Below are 23,949 nucleotides of genomic sequence, written 5' to 3'. Positions count from 1 at the left end.
ATATTATTATAATGGGGCTACTCTGAAAACACCGCAACGGTGTGTTATCTCAGACTGTGGATCTGATTCAGAGCTGCGAGTAGAGATTATTTAGCAACTGCACATGCACCGAAATTCCTATGAACTCTCACAGTGCATGCATTACACAGAATGCACTCACAAAGGCAGTATTGCGATTGAGATGCACAGTAGCAGAAAAGTTGTTGCAAAGTAAAGGCGTTCCTGTGTGATGACAAGAAGGTGGCTAGAAATGCATACAAAAATGGCCCATCTTATGGGCATGTTGCAAGTTTCGATGGTGTGACCGATGTTGGCATCTAAGGATGGACCAAATTATATTACTGCATGTACAGGTGCTGAAAGTGGGACTCTCAGTCTTTGCACATTCGATTGCATGGAGTACACCAGGGAAGGAGGTTTTCTTGCTGCCATTTGCATAAAATGTAATCCACTGAAACAGTTACAGTATGTGCACAACAGCAATTAGCAATGTGAGGTCTGAAGACAAGTGACTGCATCAGAGTTTATTTAGATATATGTTAGAAAAGGTGATGAATACAAACTGAATTAACAAAGCATAAACCGTTTTTGATATCTACTTACTGAATTATTTCCATGGGGTGGCGTGTTTGTGATTAAATAAAACTAAGCTTTAGAATGTGGTTTTTATTTGAAATTACAGATTGTTTAGGGGTCAGTACTGAGTCTTTCCAACTAAACCCATTTAGATTCCATGGTGTAAGAAAAAATTAATAAAGGCAAAAGGGTGAATTATTTTATAGCCACTATACATCATTTAATGAAAACAAACCAAGGGACCCAAAAAATAACTTCCATGGATCTTGGCTTGTAAAAGTTTCAATTCCGCTGGTTTAAATTATAAACTTTTTATTTACTTAACTTTTTCTTAATTTTCAAAAATCAAGCCAAAGAAATGACAAATTTGCATTATATATCTTATAACTAATAATTTGAATGGAATGTAAAACAAGAAGGTAAAACAAGGTGTTTCATTCTTCAGTGACTGTTTGCATATTTGCTTTATGACTGCAAGCTTTCATGAATTCTACACACAATGGCCCTCATTCCGAGTTGATAGCTCGCTAGCTGCTTTTAGCAGCAGTGCAAACGTTAAGCCGCCGCCCTCTGGGAGTGTATCTTAGTTTAGCAGAAGTGCGAACGAAAGATTAGCAGAACTGCTACTAAAAAATGTCATGCCGTTTCTGAGTAGCTCCAGACCTACTCCTACCTTGTGATCACTTCAGTCAGTTTAGTTCCTGCTTTGACGTCACAAATACGCCCTGCGTTCGGCCAGCCACTCCCCCGTTTCTCGAGCCACTCCTGCGTTTTTGCCTGTCACGCTTGCATTTTTTAGCACGCTCCCTGAAAACGCTGAGTTACCGCCCAGAAACACCCACTTCCTGTCAATCATACTACGAACAATCGAGCGACTGAAAAACGTTGCTCGAGCTTGGGTAAAACGACAAAGTTTTGTGTGAAAGTACTTAGCGCATGTGCGCTGCGTACCATGCGCATGCGCAGAATTGCCACTTTTTCACTTGATCGCTGTGCTGCGAAAAACGGCAGCGACCGACCAACTTGGAATGAGGGTCAATGTCATTTTGTTATTTAATATGGTAAAGGGAAAATATGCTGAAATGCTAGGGAAGATGACATGACGTCTCCTGCAGTTTTTTAATACTTTTTTTTTTAAATAAGCTGCATTTTGGGACACTTGTAAAATTGTAGATAATTGATAAGTAGTGGCTAGTCTGTACCTGGATACAACAGCCTGGACAATTGCAGGGAATACACCTACCCTACTGTGATGATTTCATCTCCGTTCTATCCTGACACCTAATACATTGCTGCTTGGAGTATATCAGCAGGCTGTGCTGTTCTTGTCTTCTATCATTTGGGAGTCCACAATAAGTAACCCTTTCTGGCCTTAGAGTAACAGAGATTTGTTACTGTCATCATAAGCATAAAAATGAATGACAAACAACATATTTTGCTGACACATTAATTACGTAATTCTAAAATTAGTAAAACATGTAACAGTATTTAGAGGACAAAAGAACTACACTCAGATGTCTTGGTTAGTATCATATGTCATTTAGCAACGTTGATAGGTGTGACACATAGGCACTTCATCAGAGGCACTTTATCATGGGTGTGGTTCATTAGGTCCACATACATTAGGTCGACATACATTGGATCGACCACTGAAGGTCGACATGCATTAGGTCGACATGTACAAGATCAAAATGGAAAAAGGTAGAGTTTTTTTACTGTTTTTGGTGTAGTTTTCTCCAAAAAGTGATGGGGATCCCCAATTAGTTTCATTAGTGATGGGGATCCCCAATTAGTGCATGGCTCGCTTCGCTCGCCATGCTTCAGGGAAGGTGCCTCACTCCATTCTCAATTGTAGTCCACGTGGATCGTTAAGTATGAAAAAGGTCAAAAAATGAAAAAAATTGTGAAAAACTCATGTCAACTTTTTTGCATGTCGACTTAGAACGTGTCAACCTAATGCATATCGACCTTCAGTGGTCAACCCAATGTATGTCGACCTAATGCTTGTCGACCTAACGACCGCCATCCCTTTATCATTGCCTGTGTGCAATCTCCATGTGGCCCCCTTCCCTCTCCCCCCGGTGTAAGCACGGAGAAGACATATGGGTGCACATTATTTGATCTATTTTCCATATGGCCATATAGAAGTGTCTGCGCTGAGTGCCTATGTTTTACACATTCATAATTACTCTTTATTGAAAATATAGAAAAATGTAATAACGACTAGCAAATCTCTCAGCTACCCACTGTGCAGTGCTGAGGGCCACGTTTCTTTATAAACGCTAGAATTCAAAGATTTTCTGTCTTTCAGTCTTAACCATTAAAAGTAATATGTGGTGTCAGATTTATAGTAAGCAATAAACTAAAAAAACGGTACAGTAAGCATTTATTAAACAAAGGGCAATCATAAAATATCCGCAATTTTTATATATTGAAGGATAAGAAAATGATAATTGACAGTGACAGGTACACTTTCTGATACTGTAGTGAGTTAATAGTCATACATAGCTATGGTTTTTACACTGGTCACAGTTTGGAATTTGTCTGACACGCTCTATTAATATATTATTATGTTTTTTGTATTGCTTATCTTATATAGGGGTTTCACTGCCAACGCCAAAAAATGTTTTGGGATGAAAGTTGGATCATAAAGTATAATGAAATAAAACAAGGTAGGAAACAGTGAGCATTTAGGGTTATTGCTTCTGTGGCTTTGAAAGTGCTGTTGGGCGGGATGTAATGAATCCAATTTCAGTGGTCGTGCGCAGGGCCGGATTAACCCACTTAAGACAGGGGAGCCTCGATGGAAGGTGGGGAATGTAAATTAAATTGTGCATACCTCCTAGCATGTCCCATTCCAGGAGGGACAAAATGCTCTCTACCATATGATTGGCGTCACCTGTGTTGAACTATTTAATTGATGAGAAAGGTGTTTCAACACAGGTGATTGCAATCAGAAATTAAGAAGGAAGTCCAGGTAGAGAGCATTTTGTCCCTTCTGGAATGGGTCATGGTGGGAGGTATAGATTGTGTATATTACATTTAAACCAATGGTGTATATTAGTTTTAACTAATAGTTTAATAATGCCTGGGTACCTTTTATAGCTCCACCTAATTAAAAGACAACTATTTTATAAACTTTTCTTGTAGTGAAACAAAGACAGCTTAACCTTAAAATACACATAGAAAAATAAAATAAAAATAAAATAATTTCTCTTGTCACATGCAAGAATAGCAGTAGCCTCTGTACTACTTACACACTGGGACAGGACTCAGGAGACTCTCTGGGTGGAATTAAAATGTTTGAAAAGTGGGTTGGGTGTCTGTTTTTTTCCTGTCTATTAGATAGGAAAAAACAGACTCCCAACTGACTTTTCAAACATTTGAATCTCCCCCTCTGTGTCTCTATCTCTAGACCCAAATGGTCTAGTTGCATAACAGTTTAATCAGGCCTCAGACACCCAGGCAGGGAGGAGGAGAAGCTGGGATCCCTGTGTCACTTACAGCTCTCTCCACCCTCCTATCTCTCCTCTGGTCAGAAAGCTTTGTCGGTAGCTCATGAAATGATACTCCTGTGTCTCTGCCTGCACTGCATAGTGTCCTGCTCGCATTCTGACTCCTTTTTCTGCTGCTGCCTAAGAGGGAAAGCTAGTGATGTCAGTGTGCTTAATACCTTGTACATGAATGCACCTTTAAAAAAACATTTGCGTTTGACCTGCAACCCACAGGGCCACTGAACTCGGACTTCATACATCCCGCCCTTTATATATGAAATGGTAACTCTGTATACAGCTATTTACTTTACTTCTGACTTCTCTTCCATATTTATTAACCACAGAGACATTGAACTTGTCTCTATAGATTACCGCAGCTCCTTCACCATCTCAGTTAGGCAGTACTAACATAACAGTTTTGGTTTTGAGCGTAGGATCACCTTATTATTTGTTTACCATCGTTTACTATAGATTAGTTGGTGACTGATAAAATAAAGCAACTTATACACAGGGAGACAGATAAGGAGGAAGGCCAACACTAGCACCAGCTGAATAAAGTAATAAGGTTTTTAGAGGCTGTTCCTGAGTCGGACGTGACTACAAGCACCTTCCTGTACAGCCGCAGCATCCTTGTGCTAATGCAAGAATCTGCTTGCGTATACCTAACATCCATACATCTGCATGCATAAGGCTGGTCCACAGCTGAAACTGTCGTCCTTAGTGTCTGAACTTGCTGCCATCTAAAGTAAACTAGGCTTCCCATCTCCATCCGCACGCTACAGAACTTGGCTTATTCCCCCTCCCAACACTCCCACAATTCCGTCTGCTCAGTTACCGCCCACAAATGCCTGTTTAATCAACGGATCAATCCATTCGCACTTGCGAACTCCATCCATGTGTATTCAACTTGTTCAGTGCATGAGCAGTCAGCGATTTCTTTTTACAGTGTATGCAGATATCTGCAAGGTCCGTCTGCATTTCCACTTGCCTCTGATCAGAATCAAGTCCTTAGTGTTTAAACCTTTATCTTTGTTTAGTTTATCATTGTCCCCACAATATCTCACTGTGGGGGAAATGTATCAAATCTTGAGTGAGATAAAGTTAAGAAGTTGCCCAAAGCAACCAATAAGCTTCTGTCATTTATATAGCACAGACTTTAAAATTACAGAAAATATTGTTGTTTCTTTGCTTTGGGTAACTACAGTACAGTACTTCACTTTATCTCTCTCCAAGGCTTGACGTTGTACATCCCGCTCTGTAACTGGTTAGGCTGTAGTGAATATCTCCAAGCCTCCGTTTGTGAGCTCAGATCCCCTGGTTTCGAGATCTATTTACCATGGCACATCACACAGTGCAGGCTTATGGAAGCTAGGTGCAGATGCTAACGTAGATTCTCTATACAAGCAATGTTCCAATTATTACACTGATATTTTTCATTTCATACATAGAAAATCTATATGGGGGCGAATTTGTCATTGCTTCAAAGTCATTTTTAGTTGTCCAAGTTCAAAGAGATTTTTAAGGTACAAAAAAATGCTTAATATGAGGTTAGTACTGATATATAAGTTGTACAAGAAAGTTCTTAAACCAGGCCACAGATGGGCACACTGACCCAGTTTAAGAATATTAATCTTACTTTGCAAACAGCAATTTGTTTGTGTTTTTTTGTCATGTAAATGAATGTACTAATATCTTTGCTATATATATTTTTAAATGTACTCCTTAAACGAGATGTTAATTCTAGCTAACAAATCTAAATAGTACTTTCCAACTAATTCCTATAATCATTTTGCTATAAAAATCACTTATTTTGCTGCAGCCGTTCACTAGTTAAGGCATGTACTGTATGTTATTGTCTTGTGTTTCCTGACTGCTAGATGTGACCCAATTCACAGAGCCAGTTAGTCTGAATCAGGTTCTGTTCCCTTTACAAACTCACCTCAAAACTGTGCATAATTAATGTTTGTAAGCAATGTCAATGTTCACGCAACTGAGCGATTATCTGCAGACTGCGCATGTGCCGCGATCACCCTGTGCCCTCGCCATACCTTTGCAATGCTGCTTGCAGCAAGATTTTGAACGCAGAGTTATTGACAGGAAGGGACCGAGTTAATGTGGGAGTGGCAGCAAAAAACGAGATTTATGGTAAGAACTTTGTTAAATCTCTTTCTGCGAGGTACGCTGGGCTCCACAAGAATAGACATTGGGGTGTAGAGTAGGATCTTGATCTGAGGCACCAACAGGCTCAAAGCTTTGACTGTTCCCAGAATGCACAGCGCCGCCTCCTCTATAACCCCGCCTCCCTGCACAGGAGCTCAGTTGTTAGTTAACCAGCCCAATGCAGTAGCAGGAAAAGAGACGACAACGGTTAGTAGCCACATACACCACACTCTCAGGACAGGAGAAGTGTCAGCGGCTAATGCCATACCAACCGAAAGAAGCTAAGTGCGTCATGGTGGGCGCCTTGTGGAGCCCAGTGTAATTGGCAGAAAGAGATTTAACAAAGGTAAGTTCTTACCATAAAACTCGTTTTCTGCTGCGGGGTACACTGGGCTCCACAAGAATAGACATTGGGGATGTCCTAAAGCAGTTCCTTATGGGAAGGGACACGCTGTAGCAGGCACAGGAACCCGGCGTCCAAAGGAAGCATCCTGGGAAGCGGCAGTATCGAAGGCATAGAACCTTATGAACGTGTTCACTGAGGACCACGTAGCCGCCTTGCACAATTGTTCAAGGGTCGCACCACGGCGGGCCGTCCAAGAAGTTCCAACAGACCGAGTAGAATGGGCCGTAATGTGAGCAGGAGCCAACAGACCAGCCCTCACATAAGCATGTGCAATCACCATTCTAATCCATCTGGCCAAAGTCTGCTTGTGAGCAGGCCAGCCCCGTTTGTGAAATCCAAACAGCACAAAGAGAGAATCAGATTTCCTAATGGAAGCAGTTCTCTTCACATAGATACGGAGAGCCCGTACCACATCCAAAGACTTCTCTTTGGGAGACAGATAAGGAGAAATAAGTGCCGGAACCACAATCTCCTGGTTAAGGTGGAACGAGGAAACCACCTTAGGTAAATATCCGGGACGAGCCCTAAGAACCACCCGGTCACGGTAAAATATCAGATATGGGGAACTACAGGACAAGGCACCCAAATCCGACACTCTTCTAGCTGAAGCAATAGCCAGCAGAAACACTACCTTAAGGGAAAGCCACTTAAGATCAGCTGAACCAAGAGGTTCAAACGGAGACTCTTGTAACGCCTCCAAAACCACTGACAAGTCCCAAGGAGCCACAGACGGGACATAGGGAGGTTGGATACGCAACACACCCTGAGTAAAGGTATGCACATCAGGTAAATATAAACAAACAAAGAGAACTACCCAACTGCGCACAGCTTGTAATGATCCACTTAAATGTAGAAAGTTTTTTGAAAAATACGTCAGTCAAAATAGTGGAGAGTAGATCGTTGTCCAATCTTCTTCTCCTCTTCTTTTCTTCCTTTCTGACTCCGATGAATCCCCTTCAATTTCGCCAAATGTTCCTCAAAAACAGTGGAAGAGCAATATTGTGTAGTATGTCCTAAATTTCGGTGGTTCTGGATTGTATGGTTCAACAAGATGGTTCGTACCGTACTCACGTCTAATACGGAGGGATTCACACGTATAAAGGTTTCTTTATGGACCCGAAAACTTCTCCCAGCTGGATGGTTTGTTGGTCGTGTTCTTTCAAATCCTCACCGAGTGGTGTCCCAGCGTGGGAGATACCGGGGAGAAGAATACCTCAATTAATGAATATATCACAGTCGATTTTATTCAATTAATTATACTGGTAGCCGGTGGAAATAAGCTGGCATACCGTACTCACACTCCAAGTATATTTAGTACACCCATAAAGGTATCTTTAAAAGTAATCCAAACTCAGACAGATCAAATGAATGTAAAGATGTAGATGGGCAAGCGTACCCCACTTACAATCTTCTATGATGTTATCCAGCACGTAGCGGTTTCTTTTTCCACTTTCTTCCCAGGAAGTGGAACTCCACTCACGAGTGCTTCCAATCTCGGTATAATGAAATATATATCAAGAGGGGAAGTTTGATAAAAAAAGGTTTTTTATTAAATTCAAACAGCAAAATAGCAGCAATAGGGCAGAAAACTCCTAACAGGACGACCAGAAGATGTTTTAACACCATCAAAAAAAAGGTGAGAAAGATCCGGATTATCTCACCTCAGTCAATGGTGGTCTGGATAGTCTGTAGGTAGTGTATAGCCCTCACACCAACGCGTTTCGACCAGGAGGTCTTTTTCAAGATTACTTTTAAAGATACCTTTATGGGTGTACTAAATATACTTGGAGTGTGAGTACGGTATGCCAGCTTATTTCCACCGGCTACCAGTATAATTAATTGAATAAAATCGACTGTGATATATTCATTAATTGAGGTATTCTTCTCCCCGGTATCTCCCACGCTGGGACACCACTCGGTGAGGATTTGAAAGAACACGACCAACAAACCATCCAGCTGGGAGAAGTTTTCGGGTCCATAAAGAAACCTTTATACGTGTGAATCCCTCCGTATTAGACGTGAGTACGGTACGAACCATCTTGTTGAACCATACAATCCAGAACCACCGAAATTTAGGACATACTACACAATATTGCTCTTCCACTGTTTTTGAGGAACATTTGGCGAAATTGAAGGGGATTCATCGGAGTCAGAAAGGAAGAAAAGAAGAGGAGAAGAAGATTGGACAACGATCTACTCTCCACTATTTTGACTGACGTATTTTTCAAAAAACTTTCTACATTTAAGTGGATCATTACAAGCTGTGCGCAGTTGGGTAGTTCTCTTTGTTTGTTTATGTTCATGGTATATGGTGTTGAGTGACACCAGGGTTCTACATAACTGCAGCCGCAGTGAGCGCAGTGGTCTACTATCTTTGTATTTCTTGTGTAAATTTGCACATCAGGTAAGGTCGCAATTTTTCTCTGAAACCACACCGACAAGGCAGAAATATGAACCTTGAGGGAGGCCAGACGTAGGCTTAAGTCCAGGCCCTGCTGAAGAAAAGCCAACAACTTGGCTATACTAAACTTGGAAGCGTCATAATCGTTAGATGCGCACCAAACAAAGTAAGAATGCCAGACCCTATAGTAAATCCGAGCCGAAGCCGGTTTCCGGGCCCGCAACATAGTTTGAATGACCGCCTCAGAAAACCTTTTAGCCCTTAAGATGGAAGCTTCAAGAGCCACGCCGTCAAAGACAGCCGGGCTAGGTCCTGGTAGACACAGGGGCCCTGAACGAGGAGGTCTGGGCGTTGTGGAAGTAGAATTGGACGCTCTGACGATATGCTTTGCTACGCTGGGCCACGCTGGAGCTATGAGAAGCAGAATTCCTCTTTCTTGCTTGAACTTCCGAATTACCCTGGGCAGGAGTGACACCGGAGGGAACACGTACGGCAGCCGAAACCTCCACGGCACCGCCAGCGCATCCACGAATGCTGCTTGAGGATCCCTTGTCCTTGCTCCGAAGACCGGAACCTTGTGATTGTGTCGAGACGCCATCAGATCTACGTCTGGAAGACCCCACTTTTCCACTAGGAGTTGAAACACTTCTGGATGGAGGCCCCACTCACCGGCATGTATGACCTGACGACTGAGAAAGTCCGCTTCCCAATTCAGGACTCCCGGAATGAAGATTGCCGATATGGCCGGTAGATGGCATTCCGCCCAATGTAGAATCCATGAGACTTCCTTCATTGCCAGACGGCTTCGAGTGCCGCCTTGATGATTTATGTAAGCCACTGTGGTGGCATTGTCCGACCGCACTTGAACAGGACGGTTCTGAATTAAATGCTGGGCTAGGTTCAATGCATTGAAGACTGCTCGCAATTCCAGAATGTTGATTGAGAGGAGGGACTCCTCCTTGGTCCACCGACCCTGAAGGGAGTGTTGCTCCAGCACCGCGCTCCAACCTCTTAGACTGGCATCTGTCGTCAACAGAACCCAGTTGGATATCCAGAACGGATGGCCCCTGCACAGTTGCTGGTCCTGGGGCCACCAGAGCAGCGAAAGACGGACCTCCGGAGTCAATGAGATAATTTCAGACCTGATCCGGTGAGGCAGGCCGTCCCACTTGGCTAGAATCAGCCTCTGGAGGAGGCGAGAATGGAATTGAGCATACTCCACCATGTCAAATGCTGATACCATGAGGCCCAGCACCTGCATCGCCGAATGTGTCGACACTTGCGGACGAGAAAGGAAGCAACGAATCCTGTCCTGAAGCTTCAGGACTTTCTCCTGACACAAGAACAATCTCTGGTTGTGAGTGTCCAATAGCGCTTCCAGATGCACCATGCTCTGAGCAGGGATCAGGGAGGATTTCTTCCAGTTGATGAGCCACCCGTGGGCTTGTAGAAACCGGACCGTCATATCTAGATGACGTAGGAGAAGTTCTGGGGAATTTGCCAGGATTAACAAGTCGTCCAGATACGGCAGTATCCTGACCCCTTGACGGCGGAGTACCACCGTCATCACCGCCATAACTTTGGTGAAGACTCGCAGAGCCGTTGTTAAACCAAAAGGTAACGCCCGAAACTGGTAATGGAGGTTGCCAATAGCAAACCTCAGGTATTGCTGATGTGACGCTGCTATAGGAATATGCAGGTAAGCATCCTGTATGTCCAGGGAGACCATGTAGTCCCCAGGTTCCAAGGCCAGAACTATAGAGCGAAGGGTTTCCATACGGAACTTGGAAACCTTCACAAACCTGTTCATTGCTTTGAGGTTGAGAATGGGCCGGGAGGACCCATTCGATTTCGGGACTAGAAACAGCGGAGAATAGTACCCCCGGCCCCTCTGCGCAAAAGGCACCTGTACTACGACTCCTGTATCCAGGAGGGTCTGTACCACCGAATGCAGAGTGTTTGCCGTTGTCTGGTCCAACAGGACGTCTGTCTGGCAAAATCGATGAGGGGGTCGGTTTTTGATGGCTATGGCGTAACCTCGAGTGACGACTTCCCGTACCCAGGCATCTGAAGTGGTCTTCAACCATTCCTGGGTATACCCTAGTAGCCGGCCCCCCACCCTGGGATCCCCCGGGGGGAGGCCCACCCCGTCATGCGGCAGGCTTATCGGCCTTGGAAGCTGGCTGATGGGCCGCCCAGGCTCTCTTTGGCATTGGCTTACCAGGTTTGGAAGTGCGGGCCTGCTTTTTGTACGCCTGACCTTTTGCTTTACCTGAAGGACGAAAGAGGCGAAAGGAAGTACCTTTAGCCTTCGACACAGAAGGAGCGGTACTTGGCAGACAGGCAGTTTTGGCAGTAGCCAAGTCAGCCACTATCTTATTTAAGTCCTCACCAAACAGAATATCTCCCTTGAAAGGGAGTACCTCCAGGGTTTTTCTAGAGTCCAGATCCACAGACCAGGATCTCAGCCACAATATCTGGCGAGCCAGGACTGACGTAGTAGAGGCCTTGGCTGCTAGGATACCGGCATCAGAAGCCGCCTCTTTAATATAGCGAGAAGCTGTGACAATATATGACAAGCATTGTCTAGCATGGTCAGAAGAGATTTCAGCTTCTAACTCCAAGGCCCATGCTTCAATAGTCTTTGCAGCCCATGTTACTGCAATAGTGGGCCTTTGTGCAGCACCCGTGAGGGTGTAAATCGCTTTTAGACAACCCTCCACACGTTTATCCGTAGGCTCTTTTAGAGACGTGACGGTTGTGACAGGTAGAGCTGAGGAAACCACCATCCTAGCCACATGTGAGTCTACTGGAGGAGGCGTTTCCCAATTCTTAGACAGCTCTGGTGCGAGGGGATAGCGAGCCAGCATCTTCTTTTGAGGCACAAACTTCGTACCCGGGTTTTTCCAGGGTTCCTGACGTATATCCACTAGGTGATCAGAGTGAGGTAAAACTTGTTTAACCACCTTCTGACGCTTGAACCTATCTGGTTTCTTAGGAGGGACGGATGGCCCGGGATCATCCGTAATCTGTAGAATTAACTCCAAACTAGAATTAGCCTCCAAAAGATCAGGAACATCCACATGTGAACTACCCTCCCCATCAGCAGTATCTGAGTCAGAACCTGTGGGGTCAGTGTAAGTGCTGTCTTCAGTGCTGTCTTCATCAGATGAGGTGTCAGTGACAGCAGTGGATTGTGAGGAGACAAGCGCTCGCTTAGAGGACCCCTTGGGCTTAGGCGAGCGATGGTCAGACTTTTTAGTAGTCAGGGACTGGTTCAACTTCTTCAATTGAGCAGATAAATCGTCCACCCACAGCGGGTTAGCTGCAGGGACCACATACGGTTGTACCGGCATTGGGGGTCCCATAGGGGGTGTTAGTTTATTAACTAGCGTATGTAGAAGCATGGAAAAAGCGGCCCACGGTGGGTCATTATGTACCTCCGTTGCCACAGTCCCACTGGGGGGCAAGGATCCCCCAGAACCAGAGCCCACAGCTGCTATATTCTCCTCATAGGGATCTGTGGCTTCAGCAACACCGGCAGTGTGTTCAGCCCCAGAGCCGTTACCCTCAGAAGCAGACATGATATAACTTGCAGTATCAGGTAACACATTCCATTGACAGCAGCACAATACCTCTTACCCAAACCCCTGCACGGTGTAGTCAGCACTAGCAGAGATAAAGGAGAGATATGGTGACTAAATCACAGAGAAAAACACGTATTAAAGTATATCTCTGTGAAAATCCTATATCAATATAATACCTGACGCACCAAGCCCCCTCAGGTTATAGAATATAGGCATAGCAAGTTGAGTGAAAGACACGAAATGAACACCACTCAACTATCTAATGCACACACAAATAGTCACAGTTTATACAATGCAGAGGTTATTACTAACAATAATACTGCACTGGACTAGCTTATATATATAGCTATATAGTCAATAGATATAACACTACACAGTAAGAACTGGATGTATATCACAGGGTAATTGTACTAGAAAACCCTGGCTAAATGCACTCATTCTTAACTAGCACTGTCTAAAAAGGCAGGTAGAATACTTAAGTGTCATGTAAAGTCACAGCACTGACAACCAGGCGGCTTTACACAGGAGGATTTGCCCAAGCAGTCCCAGGAACAGTGAAGCTGAGAGATAATGGCGCCCAGACACTGACAGAGAGTGAGGGAGAGACAGATATGCAGCTCCAGGGCGGGAACATTTGCGGGAAATGGCGCCCTGGGGCTGGGGGAGGGGCTTCAGGTCTAAGCCTTATCCCCCTGCTGGCAAAACCACCGGGTACTGTGGGCTACTGAAAATGGTTTAGAGAGAAAACCTGACCTGCACCCATGCACTGGTGATCTAGTAGGATCGCCTGTACTGCCACAGTGTCCACCACCAGCGCGCGCGGCCCGCCTCCCACTGACCGCGCCGGATCGCGGTAAAGACCGGGTCCCGCAAGCGTGACCCACTCACCACCTCCCGAAGCGCGGCCACGCGATCCCGGAGAGCCCCCGTCGTGTGTGCCTGACGTGAAGAAAACCGGAGCCTCCTGCTGTAGTTACCCGGCATCCAGGGCTCGGGAGTGTACAGCGCCGCTGGGGAGAGCTGCAACTGCAGCAGTGCATGTCTCCTGACATTTACACACCGCTGCTGCCCTTGTAGTCTTCACTTTTTTCTTCAAAAAAAGCTCTTCTTAGGGCTGCCTGGAGCAGCCCCTCTGTTATGTGCCTGCTTACTGCAGCACCAACTACAAAACTGAGCTCCTGTGCAGGGAGGCGGGGTTATAGAGGAGGCGGCGCTGTGCATTCTGGGAACAGTCAAAGCTTTGAGCCTGTTGGTGCCTCGGATCAAGATCCTACTCTACACCCCAATGTCTATTCTTGTGCAGCCTAGTGTACCCCTCAGCAGAAACGCAGATGTTGTCACAGCTGTTTACGAGGCATGTATCTGCCTTCAGCTGCGATCATGTACACAGAGAAACATAGCGACAGCTACTGCTGCGGCCAGTCTCTGTGACCAGAGACTCACTCGGGGAGACAATGTTCCTCATTATTGAGTCAGTGCTACATATGTGTACACAGTTGCTGAGGACTTTGCAATGACTCCTGTATGAGTTTATGGGGTAAATGTATGAAGCAGTGATATAAGAGAGGAGAAGTGAGCCAGTGGAGAAGTTGCCCATGGCAACCAATCAGCATTGAAGTAACATTTATAGTTTGCATACTATAAAATTATACAGAGCAGCTGATTGGTTGCCATGGGCACTCTTATCACTGCTTCAAACATTTACCCTTATGTTCTTTTCTGGGCGGCAGCTTCACTTGCCATGACTAGCAAGTCCATAGCCTTAAAAATCTCAGCTGCGTATATTCCTCTAAGCCAATTATACTAATATCACCACTTTGATATTTAAAAGTTTCTGTGGTACTGTGGATGTTGTATCTGTGCTTGCTGGAGCTTCCTATTATTATGATTCTTTCTTATGCTGGAAAAAAAAAGACAATTAAAGTTTGGCAAAGTAAGCCCCGTTCTTAGTCTTACCTATGTTACAATGCTGATAATGCTGCTTCTACTGACAGCTGCATGCCAGCGTCACATGACACTTCCTGTCCTGTAGGCAGAGGTGTAGCTAGGCACCATGGTGCCTGGAGCAAGGGTATGTTGTGGCTCCCCCTCCCCTGTACCGAATTGGGGGACAAGCCAACATGTGGTGGCATGTTACATTTCAAAAGAAACAATATTATAATGGTGACAGGGCCAGATCTAGACCTTGTGGAGCTCAGGTGCTGCAGCAGCTTGAGAGATAGAGTGAGGCACTTCAGCTTCTAATGCAGAGAGAGGTGCTGCAGCAGCATCTGGGGCAGAAAAAGGTGCTGCAGCATCTCATGTAGAGAGAAGTGTGGCAGCAGTTGGGGCAGAGAGAGGTGATACAGCAGCTGGGGCACAGAGAGGTTCTGCAGAAGCTTGGGCAGAAAGAGGTTCTGCAGCTGCTAGGGCAGAGAGAGCTGCTGCAGCATCTGAAGTAGAGACATGTGCAGCAGCTTCCAGGAAAGAAAGATGTGCTGCAGCAGTGGGGGCAGAAAGCGATGCTGCAGGACAGAAGTAACCTACTGTACAGCTACAAACAGACAGTGAAACTTATAAAGAGGGCTGCAGAGCTCCAGCATGTGCCGGCTGTCAGTGTCTCCTGCTGTCACTTCTGGCCTGCCCTGTACCCTACCTAGTCTCCAAGTCCAAGTCAGTGTGTGCCCCCTCTGCTTCTCCTCCTCCTGCTATGCAGCTGCCATTGCAGTGGCCCGCGGGAAGGGGGTGGTGGGTGGCAGCGTGCCCTCTAACTCTTTCGGCACCTGAAGCTCACGCTCCACTGGAGCCACCCTCGCTACACCCCTGGCTGTAGGTCACTGTGTAGGGATCGAGGGGTAGTATCAATAAGGCTGGATAATTAATTACATACCTGCAGAGCATTTAGTTTACACACTACTTGCCTTCCATAATCAGGCTACACTTATATTGTAAGTAACCTTTGAGAATTTGTCATTGAATAGTATATATGCCATAAAGAACTACAGGACATAAACAATGACATTATCTTTGCAACAGCTCTCATGAAAAGCTGTTTCATTATTGTGTTCTTATCTTCAGATCATTCCACACATCAGAACCCTACAGGAAGCACACTCCAAGCTGCCAGCACCTCCAATGCCAGTTGTCTCACTACCCTGAGCTCCTGCACAGGGGCTGTCAGCACATCCAGAAAGCAATTCTTCACCAAGACTGGCAGATAGTATGTGCTTATCAATCTCTCTCTCTCTCTCTCTCCCTATGCTGTAATTCAATTGAAACCTCTTTCTGTTGCACCGACATCAGTCTTATTAAATCTACTTTATAGTATGTTTCTTTCCATGCCGGTTTATCATAATAACATCTGAATAATCAGTTTAACTTTAAGTATATGTACCTTGGGAATAAAATAGGTTATACACAAACAAATAGCAACAAAATGAACGTAAACATATAAATATTTAAATGTGGCTAAATTAAAGTCACATATACCCAATTTTTACCTTCATTTTGTATCTGTTGTATGTAATTATTAGGATACAAGATTGATAGTAATATACTAGTTGCAGAATAGTACATGTTATCCATGAGCTAATAAATCTGTGTGTAGAGTTTGCTGCTTAGTAATAAATCTGTGTGTAGAGTTTGCTGCTTAGTAATAAATCTGTGTGTAGAATTTGCTGCTTAGTAGAGTGCAGATGTATTATCCTATGACCCATACTACTTGATCTCTTACCAAAGATGTTTTGTCAGCATTATTGCTGAGTGATAATCCAATCATAATACAGTGGTTTAGTAGCAGAGTGGGCATGATGTCATTACGGACGTTGCAGCGGTAACAATAAAACAAAGAGGAAGCAAAGTGTAAGCAGCAATAGAGCCATAATGAAGTGTATAACCTGCAGAAAGAGGTTTGTTAGACGGGTGGTCTTCACCGGCATACCATACTACACCCTGTTAGACATCTGGTTATCATATGCTTTCTCTTTTTTAGACACAATTTAGAGTAATACATGTTTCAAATATACTGCACCTATTGAAATTAATTAATTCACTTCTAACAGCAGCAGAACTTTACAAAAGAATAATTATATGGTCAGTGTTACAGTGTCCATTTATATACAGTGCATATAAAAAGCTACTGTACTTCGTACCAATTTTTGGAACAGCAGTTATATGTAAAGCAGCATACTAAAGTATATACAGTATATGAGAGGTGATGTACATTACATGGCCCTAGCATTGCTTATATTCTGGAGGGACCAGGGAGATGGAAACTACATTGGCAGCTCTAGATTATACATTAAGGATAATAGTTATAATAATAAGTCAAAAGAGATTTATTGTTACTAATAATATTCTAGCATGAAGTGTCTATACTACTGTATTGCGGCAAAGCCCCTTTATGTCCTCCTCACTCTCAATTGCAGTATTCTAAGTAATACTAATGCTCTAACAGGTTGGACTAATATATATTTGGGAAAGTGTATTACACCGGTTGGCGTATCCTATATTGCATGAAATGACCTTGTGAATGCCCAAATAATTGGGCATAAGCATATGTGCCCGTGTAGATTTGTGCAATCCTGTCACTTCCGCTAGCTTATGCTTAGATAGGCAGGACTAATGCAAGCCAAGTACAGTAAGGGTGTACTGAGCAATTGTACAGCCAGCAGGAAGATACATACAGTATGTGTATGTGCCTGAGAAAGCCATATCACAGTACATGTGTCTGAAGATGACCAAGTGGATGATGATGATGATGATAACGGTCCCCAGCCCTAGCAAACCACTTATGACAAGCTATTTGCAATTGTTTCCCTGACACTGATGTTGAGCCTAGACCCTCTGGCATATATTATTCTTTTGTGTACTTTCAAATAGTTTTTTCATTGCAGTGATGGGTTGGAGGGTTGGATCTGCTATATTAGAGATGTTTTAGCAGTTTTATTGATGACTAATATCGAAGAGGTTGTTGCAAGAAACATAAATGGTTAAAAACAGGGGTGTAAGTGAGATGCAATTGTATGTGGTACTTACCTGGACTATGGGCCTAATTCAGACCTGGGGGTATATTTACTAAGATTCATGTTTTTGCCGTTTTGAAGGGTGTTTGAACTCGAATGGTATCGGGTGCATTTTACTGCAACTTTTTGAATCCTGATACGCTCATTCACTAAGCTGCCGACTTTTCCAAATTCGTATTTGCCGATGTCGATGTGATTCGTAATGTTAGGAAGTGTTTTACGGGAGTGATGAGTAAAACACTGCCTGACAAAACACAAGGAATCCCGGCCTGATCTGTGAGATCCGTGCAGGGCTTCATTGTGTACCTTAAAAAGGTGTTTAAAGTCGTAAAAAAGCAGAAAAAAATTGCGTGGAGTCCCCCCTCCTAAGCACAACCAGCCTCGGGCTCTTTGAGCCGGTCCTGGTTGACAAAATATGGGGGGGGAAATGACAGGGGTTCCCCCATATTTCATCAACCAGCACCGGGCTCTGCGCCTGGTCCTGGTTCCAAAAATACGGGGGACAAAAAGCGTAGGGGTCCCCCGTATTTTTGTAACCAGCACCGGGCTCCACTAGCCAGGTACATAATGCCACAGCCTGGGGACACTTTTATACTGGTCCCTGCGGCCCTGGCATTAAATACCCAACTAGTCACCCCTGGCCGGGGTACCCTGGAGGAGTGGGAACCCCTTAAATCAAGGGGTCCCCCCCTCCAGCCACCCAAGGGCCAGGTGTGAAGCCCGAGGCTGTCCCCCCCATCCAAGGGTGGCGGATGGGGGGCTGATAGCCATGTGTAAAAAATGTTAATATTGTTTTTAGTAGCAGTACTACAAGTCCCAGCAAGCCTCCCCCGCAAGCTGGTACTTGGAGAACCACAAGTACCAGCATGCGGTGGAAAACCTGGCCCGCTGGTACCTGTAGTACTACTACTAAAAAAATACCCCCCAAAAAACAGGACACACACACTGTGAAAGTATAAGTTTATTACATACATGCAGTGCCGTTTCTTGCGGCGGACGAGCCGTGCAACTGCACTGGGCGCCCGCCGCGGCACTTTATCCCTTCACAGCTCCCCCTCATCACTCCTCTTCCCGAGTACTCCGTTCGGGGGGCGGAGTTTTGCGGAATGACATGGTTGCGTCGTGACATCACAACGCAACCGCGTCATTCCATGAAACTCCGCCCCCGAATGGAGTACTAGGCAGGAGAGCAGTGACGTAAAAACCGTGGGGCAAGCAGGGTGCCCGGTGCATCGATCCCACCCACCCACCACCATTATCCCACAGCCGCCCCCTGACACAAATCCGCCACCGAGCAAGACCCGCCGTGGTGCTCGGCGGCGTTACTACAGCAGCTCCTAGACTCCCTCCTTGCTAGCTGCTGCCGGGAGCGTCTGCCGCCAGTCCTCACCACCACCCCCCCCCCCCCCGCTCCAGACCAGAGTGCCATACTGTCATACCTTTTAGTATCTCCTCTGTACTTGCTGAATTTGAGTGGTGAGGTGGGGGGGGGGACCAAACACATGGAGAGGCAGAGAATAAGGGTGTGTGCGGGGTGCACACAGGCAAAGAATGAAGGGGGAGGGGGGTACACACAGAGGCATACAATAAGGGGGGCACACACAGGCACAGAATGAAGGGGGTACACACAGAGGCGTAGAATAAGGGGGGGCACACACAGGCACAGAATGAAGGGGGAGGGGGTTACACACAGAGAGGCAGAGAATAAGGGGGGGCACACACAGGCACAGAATGAAGGGGGAGGGGGTTACACAAAGAGAGGCATAGAATAAGGGGGGGACCACAGAGAGGCAAAGAATGAAGGGGGAGTGGGGATACACACAGAGGCATAAAATAAGGGGGAGGACACAGTGAAGCAAATAATGAAGGGGGGAAGGGACACAGGGAGACATAGGTGGGTATCCAATTATCCCTGATGCGGTTTTGCGTGATAAAAACGGCCGGTCATCACGATTAATGACCAATGGTCATTATCGCGGTATCCAATTACAGCCCATTTTTATTGGCCAAAATTGGACCCGCGATCGTGCGATAATACATGGGAACAGGGATAAGTCCCCAATCCCTTGCGTGAGCGCAGCTCCGGCAGGACACTTATCGCGGATTATGCCTCAGGCACCGGAAGCAAAATCCCTGATAAATGCCGGCATCGGAGCTAATTGGATAGCCCGCGGCGATACAATTACCCCAGCGGTCATTGACAGTGGGTAATTGGATATCCCCCCATAGAATGAAGGGGGAGACGATGCGTGCTGATGGTGTGCTGAAAGACGACATGGGGAGGTGATGGCGTGCTGAGAGACGACAGACAGGAAGGTGATGGTGTGCTGAGAGCCCTCGCAAGTAGCATTACACAGCCCTGGCAATGATCATGACACCCGTCCCAGAGCATGCAACCCCTGACAACCAGCATGGATCCCAGAGCAAGAAACCCCTGACAACCAGCATGGATCCCAGAGCATGAAACCCCTGGCAACCAGCATGACACCCAGCACGTGAAACCCTTGGCAATGAGCAGGTAATTTAAAAGTAATTAGAAGCTTTACTGTAGGGCATAATGTATCAAGGGCATTGCGGTGTGTGGCATAATATGGTGCAGGGGAATTACTGTGTGGGGCATAATATGGTGGAATTTTTTTTCCCTGTGGTGACCATGATCTGTTGGTGCAGGGTCAAAAACTGGGGTCTAAGGTAGTCTTTTCAGGTAAGACCACGCCCATTTTAGCGAGACCGCGTCCATTTTAGCAAGGCCACGCCCCCTTGCCGGGAGCGGGCACAAATTTTAATTCTTTATATCTATGGGAGGGGGGGGGCGCGCATTTTTTTGTGTCAATGCAGGTGAGGGGGGGGGGCGCATTTTTAAATCTCGCACTGGGAGACAAATTGGCTAGAAACAGCCCTGCATACATGCACACCTCCATACATACATACTTACCTATGTTCCCACGAGGCTCGGTCGGCTTCTCCCTGAAGAATCCTTGGGGTACCTGTGAAAAAAATTATACTCACATAATCCAGTGTAGATTGTGTCCAATGTATAATCCACGTATTTGGCAAAACAAAAAAACGGAAACCCGACCACGCACTGAAAGGGGTCCCATGTTTACACATGGGACCCCTTTCCCCAACTGCCAGGACCCCCCCTGACTCCTGTCAAAGAGGGTCCCTTCAGCCAATCAGAGAGCGCCACGTCGTGGCACTCTCCTGATTGGCTGTGTGCTCCTGTAGTGTCTGTGAGGCAGCACACGGCAGAGATACAATGTAGCGCCTATGCGCTCCATTGTAGCCAATGGTGGGAACTTTGCGGTCAGCGGTGAGGTTACTTTCGGTCAACCGCTGACCGCACAGTTCCCACCATTGGCTACAATGGAGCGCATAGGCGCTACATTGTATCTCTGCCGTGTGCTGCCTTACAGACACTACCGGAGCACACAGCCAATCAGGAGAGTGCCACGACGTGGCGCTCCCTGATTGGCTGAAGGGACCCTCTTTGACAGGAGTCAGGGGGGGTCCTGGCATTCGGGGAAAGGGGTCCCATGTGTAAACATGGGACCCCTTTCAGTGCGTGGTCGGGTTTCCGTTTTTTTGTTTTGCCAAGTACGTGGATTATACATTGGACACAATCTACAATGGATTATGTGAGTATATTTTTTTTCACAGGTCCCCCAAGGATTCTACATGGAGAAGAGGACCGAGCCTCGTGGGAACATAGGTAAGTATGTATGTATGGAGGTGTGCATGTATGTAATAAACTTATACTTTCACGGTGTGTGTGTCCTGTTTTTTTGGGGGTATTTTTTTAGTAGTAGTACTACAGGTACCAGCGGGCCAGGTTTTCCACCGCATGCTGGTACTTGTGGTTCTCCAAGTGCCAGCTTGCGGGGGAGGCTTGCTGGGACTTGTAGTACTGCTACTAAAAACAATATTCACATTTTTTACACATGGCTATCAGCCCCCCATCCGCCGCCCTTGGATGGGGGGACAGCCTCGGGCTTCACCCCTGGCCCTTGGGTGGCTGGATGGGAGGACCCCTTGATTTAAGGGGTTCCCACTCCTCCAGGGTACCCCGGCCAGGGGTGACTAGTTGGGTATGTAATGCCAGGGCCGCAGGGACCAGTATAAAAGTGTCCCCCAGCTGTGGCATTATGTACCTGGCTAGTGGAGCCCGGTGCTGGTTTAAAAAATACGGGGGACCCCTACGCTTTTTGTCCCCCGTATTTTTGGAACCAGGACCAGGCGCAGAGCCCGATGCTGGTTGATGAAATATGGGGGAACCCCTGTCATTTTTTTCCCCATATTTTTTCAACCAGGACCGGCTCAAAGAGCCCGAGGCTGGTTATGCTTAGGAGGGGGGACCCCACACAATTTTTTTTTCAGTTTTTACACTAAACAGACCCTTTCCCATAGATAACCATGCACAGATCTCACTGATCCGTGCATGGTTATCCAAACTCGACTGGATAAAGCAGGTCTATTTTTTTGCTGCTTTTTTTAATGAATCGAAAAAAAACAGACCCGCACTTGAGCACTCAGAGACTAACACCCAAATACGAATGAATAGTGAATTCCCGTATTCTATGAAATAACAGCCGCGTTTGACCGATGGTCTATTCATTCGTATTTCTGAACTTTGCCAATCAAACCATTACGAATAGACCAGACACTGCCGAGTTTTCTGCTTAGTGAATTCCCGGATTGGGACTTAGAAAAAAAAACACAAATCGGCAAAACTCGGATTTTTAGTAAATACTGGCCCTGGTCGTAGATTTGCTAAATTTAGCACATCTACGTTCATCTTCCCTGACATGCGGGGGGACACCCAGCACAGGGATAGTCCACCCTGCATGTCAGGCCCTGCCCCGTTGCACAAGTACAAAAGCATCACACAGCGACAATGCTTTTGTACTTGAAGAGTAGCTCCCCACCGGCACAGCTCCTGCACGCTGGCAGAGAGCTACTCATCGCTGTGAGTGATGCAGCGGCTGCGTGTGATGTCACGCAGCCACCATGGCCCGCCCCCCGCATGGTCCGGGCAAGCCTGCGTTGCCTGAACCGCACTCCTAAAATGGCGGTCAAGCTCCGCTGGTCCACCCCCTCCCGCCCAGCGACCGCTTCTGCCTGACAATTTTTAATTAGTGTAAATTGTGTCTGTGATTTGGGGAGCAAACTGCACCAGCGCCAAGGTATTATAGTATATGTTCATCTGCTATACGGTATTTAAGTGTTTTTTTTTAATCTGATTGTAACTCCAGTTTTGGATCCTACACATCTGTATGTACTATATCCACAAAGCTGTCTCTCATATAAAGTAGAAGCTTTTTATTATGAAGATTAATCATATATGGTAGAAATGATCCTGAAATGCACAATTACAGAAGGTCTGTAGATTTGATTTACTGCATGCGTTTATGCAGTCTTTCACTATCTATCACCACTTTTATTAGCTGACATATTATTTCATTGTTTGTATGCACTTAATTTTATCCCAAGTATAAAGACACAGCAACTAATCCATTTACATCGCCTGCCAATCCATTGGCTCTCACATATACAGTATTTATACAGTACATTGCATTGATGTAACACTTTAGCTTTAGATACACTGTACATCTCCCCCTAAGCAGTGTAGCACCACATCTGGAGTCGCACACAGACATGGCTACGTCTTTTTCTGCAGCTGCTTCTGATTGTAATGCCGCTGCTGATTTTCAGAATACTGAGAAACCCACTTGCAGCGTCTTGCAGTGGTGCATTTGCGTCTCAGTGCGTCATTGCTCGCACCATCAGTGCACCATAGAATGCACCTTCGCAACTTGCACCAGCCTACAGCAGTTGCAGTTTCTCCTGTGTGAGCGGCTGCGCATTTTTGGATGCAGCCACTTACAGCAACACATCGACCCCGCTTTAGATACCTCATTGTTATATGCCAGAAACGCCCACTGAATTCCATAGACCACATGTCCAAATCTGTTCTGCATCTCTAAGCGCTGACAATCGGGACGCATGTGCAGACTTAAAACATCAGCCAGCTGCTTGCAGCATCAACACTGCACGCGACTCGGAATAAGCCCCTTTAACTCTGCTGCTCACTCAATCACCAATGCAGCTCCTCCACACATTACTACTGTGTGTAATACCCCTACTACTCTACCACTATGATCGCACTGAACAGTTGCTGACTGTACAACCATCCAATCAGCTGCGCTGCTGAGTGCGTATCATAGTTCTTCAACCTCTTGCTAGAATCAGGCTTGCAAGAACCAGTGTTGGTGAGTAGCTCTGGAACTGCTGTGATCCCGGGCATTGGACCACCCTGGAGGTT

The 23,949-nt window shown here is 45.8% G+C and overlaps 1 protein-coding gene across 1 annotated transcript in view; it reads left to right on the top strand.

The window, feature by feature from the left end:
* The window catches only part of LOC135036375 (atrial natriuretic peptide receptor 1-like), a 213,144-nt gene that overhangs the window by 43,197 nt on the left and 145,998 nt on the right, over window positions 1-23,949 (top strand). The window contains exons 8-9 of the mRNA XM_063954446.1: window positions 3,176-3,248; window positions 15,682-15,823. Of these exons, the coding sequence (XP_063810516.1) occupies window positions 3,176-3,248; window positions 15,682-15,823 (215 nt within the window). The remainder of the gene's footprint in view (window positions 1-3,175; window positions 3,249-15,681; window positions 15,824-23,949) is intronic.

The sequence above is a fragment of the Pseudophryne corroboree genome, chromosome 1, assembly GCF_028390025.1.
Source record: "Pseudophryne corroboree isolate aPseCor3 chromosome 1, aPseCor3.hap2, whole genome shotgun sequence".
NCBI classification, from domain to species: Eukaryota; Metazoa; Chordata; class Amphibia; order Anura; family Myobatrachidae; genus Pseudophryne; species Pseudophryne corroboree.
Note: the sequence above shows the minus strand (reverse complement) of the source record. Positions and strands in the feature narration are given on the sequence as shown.